Source organism: Lycium ferocissimum, chromosome 9 (assembly GCF_029784015.1).
Source record: "Lycium ferocissimum isolate CSIRO_LF1 chromosome 9, AGI_CSIRO_Lferr_CH_V1, whole genome shotgun sequence".
In the NCBI taxonomy this organism is placed as follows: domain Eukaryota; kingdom Viridiplantae; phylum Streptophyta; class Magnoliopsida; order Solanales; family Solanaceae; genus Lycium; species Lycium ferocissimum.
The window spans coordinates 19,820,969-19,827,981 of record NC_081350.1 but is presented as its reverse complement, the minus strand read 5'-3'; the positions used below and the strand labels follow the sequence as shown (position 1 = coordinate 19,827,981).

The window sequence follows — 7,013 nt, the reverse complement described above, 5'->3', positions numbered from 1 at the left end:
CTATGTGCCTTCTTTCAGACTTAACCTTTTGTCTATTCATAAGATGTGTACTCAGTTACAGTGTCTGATCACTTTTTCATCCACTCAATGTGTTTTGCAGGCCCCTTTAGTGAAGAGGCCTCTGGTACTTGGTCAAGCTAGTCAAGGACTTTATCAACTCTTTTCTACCGGCACACAAGCTAAGAGATCTCCCAAGACTCATGATGTTTCATTTTCAGCTTCTAGTTTTTCTCAATTTCCTAGTTATTCTAGTTGTATTTCAGCACCTGTTTCAGTTTCAGTCAAGGATTTTTCTAATGTTAGTTTATGGCATGTAAGGTTTGGGCATATGCCTTTTTCATCAATGAAGAATCTTGTTTCCTTTCCTTTTAAATCTATCTCTGATTGCCAATGTGATGTTTGTCCTCTTGCTAGACAATCCAGACTACCTTTTCCTTAAAGTACCATAAAAACCAAGAGCATTTTTGAACTAATACATATTGACACATGGGGACCTTATCAGAAAGACACCTACAATGGATACAAGTATTTTTAACTATAGTAGATGACTTTAGTAGGGCAACATGGACCTATCTCTTAAGCACCAAGGGAAATGTTTTCACTATGCTCAAATAGTTTCTAGCTATCGTGGAAAGGTAGTTCAGCACAAAAGTCAAACAAATAAGATCAGATAATGCCTTAGAATTGGGAAAGGGGACTGTTGCTTCTGAATTTCTTTCTTCTCAGAGCATTTTACACCAAAATTCCTGTGTGGCAACCCCACAGTAGAATGGCATTGTAGAAAGAAAACATAGACATTTGTTGGAAACATCTAGAGCCTTATTGTTTCAATCACATTTACCAATAATCTATTGGGGGGAGTGTCTCTTGGCAACTACTTACTTGATAAATAGATATCCTTCTAGAGTCTTATAAGGAAAAACACCTTATGAAGTTATTTACAAACACCCTCCTAATTACCAGCATCTAAAGTGTTTTGGTTTTCTCTGTTATGTCTCCACTCTGAATCAAAATAGGTCAAAATTTTCCCCAAGAGCAATTGCTTGTGCCTTTATTGGTTATCCTTTTGGACAAAAAGGTTATAAAGTCCTAGATCTTAAGACAAAGAAGATTTTTGTGTCTAGGGATGTAGCTTTTCATGAAAATAGCTACCCTTTCAAGTCCTCTACAGTATCTAGGCCTACACCTATTTTTCCTTCTTCAAGTTCTACAAACTCACCTTCCTACTCTGATGACAATATACCTACTCCTTCTCCACCTTCATCAACTCCTACACATTCATCTTCAAGTTCTCAGCCAAATGACTCTGATCCTTACCACTTGAACCTATAATCCAGGATGAACTAGATAACACTCTTCCTATTGCCATCTCTGCTACACCAACTAGGAAATCAGTAAGAACACACAAAGAATCTGCTTACCTCTTAGACTACATTTGTAGCAATGTCTATTTAGCGATCTTCTTGCTTGTTTTCTTGTCCATTTCTCCTCTTTTTTTTTTTTTGCTTTGACCTCTGATAATCAGCTAGTGTTTAACTCTATTTCACACATAGTAGAACCTACTAGTTTTAGTCAAGCTTTACTACATCCAGGGTGGCAGCATGCTATGTCTAATGAACTTAAAGCTCTAGAGCAGAATCAGACTTGGGAGGTTGTGAAGTTGCCTAAGGGACAAAAGGCTCTACCTTGTAAGTGGGTATACAAAGTCAAACACAGGTCAGATGGCACTATTGAGAGATTAAAGGCAAGATTGGTGGTTAGAAGAGATATTCAGAGAGAAGGTATTGATTTCACAGAGACTTTCTCTCCATTTGTAAAAATGACAACTATCAGGGCTATTTTAACAATTGTTGTCAAGAAATAATGGAATATTTTTCAGTTGGATGTCAATAATGCCTTTTTGCATGGAGATCTCAATGAAGAAGTATTACATGAGATTTCCAGCAGGCATGAATCCACCTAGTCCTAATCATGTGTGCAAATTACAAAAATTCCTGTATGGCTATACAAGCATCAAGGCAATGGTATGCCAAGCTTGCAGCAGCCTTAGTTTTTAAAGGATTTGTTGCTTCTTTAAATGATTATTCAGTTTTTATCAAGAAATCTGGTGATCTTATTGCCATTGTGGCAGTTTATGTTGATGACATTATTTTGACAGGAAATGACACATCAAGTATGCAGCACCTAAAGAAGTTTCTTGATGCAGAGTTTAAAGTAAAGTATCTTGGTGTTTTGCGTTATTTTTATGGGATAGAGATGATCAGAGAGGATCATAAGATTATCCTCACTCAAAGAAAGTTCACCTTAGAGCTATTGTCTGAGTTTGATGTTTCACATTTGCCCTTAGTTTCTTCTCCTTTGGATCCCTCTCAAAAACTTTTAGCTGATTCATGGGATTTAATTCATGATTCTACCATTTATAGGAGATTGGTTGGTAAGCTAAATTATTTGACACATACCAGGCCCGACCTATCCTATGCAGTTCAACACCTTAGTCAGTATATGCAAGAACCTCGTATGCCACATTTTACTGCAACTTTGAGGGTGGTTCGTTATTTAAGGAATGATCCAGGACAAGGTCTATTTTTATCTTCCAAACCTTCTTTTTCTATACAAGCCTTTTGTGATGCGAATTGGGGGGCTTGTGTGGATTCTAGACGTTCAATTAGTGGTTTCTATATCACATTTGGTGGTTCCCCTCTTTCATGGAAATCTAAAAAACAAGTCTCTATATCTCTTTCCTCAGCCGAAGCTGAGTATAGATCCATGAGAAGGGTGGTCGCAGAAATTACCTGGCTTGATCGATTGTTGACAGATTTTGGTTGTTCTCCGACTCTTCCGATTCCGGTGTTGTCTGACAGCCAAGCCGCCATTCAAATTGCTCGCAATCCAGTCTTCCACAAACATACAAAGCACGTGGAACTGGATTACCACTTCGTTCGACAACAATACCTTGCCGGCTTAATTTCTTTGTCATTTGTACCGGGTTTATCTCAGCTAGCTGATCTCTTCACTAAACCATTGTCAGGTGTCTCTCATCAGTCTTTAATTGGCAAGTTGGGTCTCCGTTCCCTCCCCTCCAACTTGAAGGGGGGTGTTGAAGATAACAAGGTCCCTCATCCCTCCATTAATTTGATTGAAGAAACGAAAATGGAAGAAGAGATGAAAGTGGAAGAGAGGAGGGAAACCCTAAGTTCAAATTGTCAAATTGATCGTGAAGTTGTTCCCAAATTGGTATCCAAGTCCTGGGTCAAAACGGTGTCACTCAACAAGTCAAAAGAATAAGTGTTGGGCCAGGACAAAACGTTAGGCCAAGTTCAGAATCTACACAAGTTCATTCCCAGCCCAACTTGACACATGCACACAACAAGCCCATTTTCAATTCAGCTGATGACATAAGAACAAATGACCAAATGCATAGATCACAAAATGTGTTGGTTTAATCTCAACCCCTCATCAAGATCATGTACAGCTGTATAGTAGAAGAATAGAAGGTTCCAAAATTAGTTACACTAGGAACCAATAGAAAGCAACCAAGTGTTTAGAGTAATTATTTTCTTTTCTACAATTCTTTGTATAAATACATGAACAGTATGATCAATAAATCATCCGGAAATTTTTACATTTTGTGTTCCTTAATCTTGCTTTACAACATCATTTGACACATTGCACCTGAAAATAGTGATCTTCACCTAAGCAGTGGTTACTTGGATCATGATTTCAGAATTTGCTCGTTTTAAAGAAACTTTTCAAATCATGCTTTAGAATTACTTTGGGAGAAGCAATATGTGTTTATATAGTGTAATCATCTGAGAAACACTTGCCAGCATTGTAGAAACAGCATATATGACTTTTGCGTGGTGTCTTAATTGTATGACTTGAAATGATGTTCATGTGGTGTATCACGATAACAGAATTTGCAACTCGAAAGCAATCATGTGGTTTCACATAGCACATCAAGTTTGAAGCCAATGATGACCAGGAAAAAGAACCTGAGTTAAAGCTTGCCTTAAGAGGCTATAAAGCCCAACTTTTAAGATTGTCAGCAAGCAGCAAGGCACATGATTCATAGAGACATACATCGATTATCACTGTTCAGATTCAAGCAACGCTTATTTAATGTGTAGGACTCAAATTTATTTTCCGAAATGCTTCAAAGGTAAGTGAAATGTGGATATTCTACAACTTTTACATCGTTATGAGGGATGATGGGGTCAAAATGTCTGAGACGTCCTCTACACCTGCACATAGAATAAAAACTAATGAATATTTTAAAGATGCTCAAATGTGAGCTAAAGCTAGTAGGCCTCTAAGAACACAAGAACAATATACATGAGCAGACTGTTCACAACATATGGGAATGAGTGATCTACAAATTAAAAATTACACATTGCACTGACAAGTCAAAAGCATATCAAAGTGCTGTTAGCCATAAGGAACAGAATGATGCATCTCTATTTACACTTTACCAGCTGTTCAAATTGATAGTTATCATAGTATTTACATTCTACGTCAGTTGTTTATTACTTGAGAAAAGAAGCGTAATTACTAAAAGGACATCCGAGACAACAACATGTCTGTCATGATCATCAAATGACATGACAAAACAAATGCATGAGAAATCAAACTGATAGAATATCTTGATGAGATAAATATCACTAGTTACAGGTGAACTGAAATCACGATCACGCTATTGAAAACAGAGATTAAGCGATCACTGATGGACTTACAATTTTTAGCCACTCTCCTAGTTATTCAGCATGTTCAAAATAGCATAAGCAGCTCTTTGAAAGTCTTCCTTCTGTTCCTCTAGAGTTTTCCTCCTCTCAAGAGCAGAGTCCTTGCACTTCTCCACGTCTTCTGTTACTTCATTAGAGCTCTGATCAATTTCGCTGTAGAAAGTGATTAAAAAATGTGAAAGGGTAGGACACAGACAAGCAGACAGAGAGAGAATCGTCTATAGATGCAATGAAATGAATGGTCACAGTCTATAACTCTAACTAATAAGACAAGAAAGAATAAGCAGTAAAGATAAAAATGCAAGAAAGACTATTATGGAAGAGTGGATTATGAAAACCAATAGCTTCAGATGAGAACTACAAAAAATCCTGATTGCCCTTGAAATAATGATGCATTTGATATTTGTAAAATAGTAAATATTGAGATTTAGTCACGAACGTATAAAAATGGAGGACATAATAGACAAATATTGACAATACAGGTCTAAGTTTTCAAATCTAATGCAAGTATTTGCTCATTTCTTCATGTCGCGATGTAGATAATACATAAACTTCCTTCAGTCAGCTCACTTTATCATCTTCAGCATGTTCTCCATTGCCCGTTGCACTTGTTGTGAGAGCTCTGCATATCCATTTTGTGGAACAAATAAATTACTCATGATGTAACAACTCCACAAGGTATATTCACATTTCCTTAAAACATTTGATAGCAAAATTGATCAACACATAAGAAAGCTTCTAGTAACAGAAAATAAAGATCCCATTTCAACATGACCAGGCCCATGGAAAATCAATTCTCAAATAGCATTGCATTTAGAACCTGCAGGTAAGTGAAAAATTAGGTTCCCTCTCAATGAATCCATGCAAATAATGAGCCACCAACAATAACTATTGGGATTCGGTGAGTTTTATCTCTTTTGCTTGATGTTCCATTATTTCCATTAACATGTCATTTCAGAGCATTCACTAACAAGTTTATGAATGGTAAATTATGGATTTGAAATTAGGGGTTTCCTCAGTTAGTTATAGATAAGGAGAACGTCCGGTGCACTTATGTCTCAAGTAGGATTTGAGACTGCATTCCTGCTGGTTATAGGTCAGACACTTGGACTAAGACCATAAAACTACATACTTGAATATAAACTTCAGCAGTATCTAGCTATGCAACTCATGCACTAGATTCTTTCTGAATTTTCCCCAACCAGTTTCCATTTTCAATTTGAGAGGAAACTCAAATATGACTAATGTAGAATTTGCACTTTATTTCTTTTTCAGTTCCATGAAGAAAGTAAGGTGCATTAAGTCCCAAAATATTAAAGTGCAAATTCATCTCCATCATTCAGTGCAGGAGTACAAGTTTCTTTATCTTTTATTCCAGACCACCTGATACATGAATGTTTTGATGATCAATTGGACAGCTGGCTAATATTTTCTCAGTTCTTACTGTATAAAAGCCTTATTCTTTAGACAGATAATAGTAAACTATTTTCTAATAATCAAATTTACCAAGTAAATTCCAAACTGTCTCTAACAACTAATCGACCCCCTTAATTCTCTCTAGTTCAGAAAAAACAAAATTAGGAAAAAATATTCAAAACTTCAACAAAAGCTCGATCACTAGCAGCAAATTGATAAGTATACAAATTGCAAGCAAAGCTTTCAGTCAATTGCAGATGTTAACACACTGGATTGCTCGTCCAAGTGTGATTAAGAGATAATTACTCATCGGTGGATATATCTAATTAATGGAGTATTAAATATGAGTAATCAATTGAAAGTGGATTACCGTAAACGACGGAAGAGAGCGGAGATTCGATTTCAGAAGTGGGAGCAAGTTGAAGTTGATCGTCGCTTCCAGAACCTTCCATTTTCTCTTGTGTGTGAATGAATTTGAGCGCGCTTTTTCTTATATAGGCGTTTCATTTGGGCTTTTTCGAATTTGAACATTTTGAATTTGATCTTGAAGACTTTAGCCCCTTAAGTAGGGTCATTTGCACGCTTTCCCCTATTTTGTGCGGGTCTTTAATATTTGGCCCTCAAGACAAACAACTTTTTCATGACATAAGTTTTATATTTTCGTATTTATAATATCCCACAAGTTATGTCCCGCGTCATTAAAGAAAGAATTTATGTCCTACGAGGCATAAGTTCGATTTTAAAGGATAAAAATTAAAGGCCTTTTGTCCTTCAAACGGGCTGGTCTTTAATTTTTGCCCTTCAAATGGGTTGGTATTTCGATGTTGACCTTAGCTATTGAACGTACGTTTAGCGGGG

General features: G+C 36.6%; 1 protein-coding gene across 1 annotated transcript; it reads right to left on the bottom strand.

The window, feature by feature from the left end:
- Positions 1-3,977: 3,977 nt before the first annotated feature.
- On the bottom strand, positions 3,978-6,669 carry LOC132069279 (uncharacterized). The gene is made up of 4 exons (XM_059462681.1): positions 6,526-6,669; positions 5,310-5,361; positions 4,731-4,892; positions 3,978-4,241 (listed from the first exon to the last, which is right to left on the bottom strand). Exons 1-3 carry the CDS (start codon positions 6,605-6,607, stop codon positions 4,748-4,750), a joined length of 279 nt encoding a protein of 92 aa, XP_059318664.1. The 5' UTR covers positions 6,608-6,669; the 3' UTR covers positions 3,978-4,241; positions 4,731-4,747.
- Positions 6,670-7,013: the final 344 nt, after the last annotated feature.

What these genes read in the sequence shown, in the direction of transcription:
- LOC132069279 (XM_059462681.1), bottom strand. Translation starts at nt 6,607, where the DNA reads ATGGAAGGTTCTGGAAGCGACGATCAACTTCAACTTGCTCCCACTTCT. An exon ending in GCTCTCTTCCGTCGTTTACG is followed by an intron (nt 5,362 to 6,525) that starts GTAATCCACTTT and finishes ATGGATATGCAG; the next exon opens with AGCTCTCACAACAAGTGCAA. An exon ending in AACATGCTGAAGATGATAAA is followed by an intron (nt 4,893 to 5,309) that starts GTGAGCTGACTG and finishes CACTTTCTACAG; the next exon opens with CGAAATTGATCAGAGCTCTA.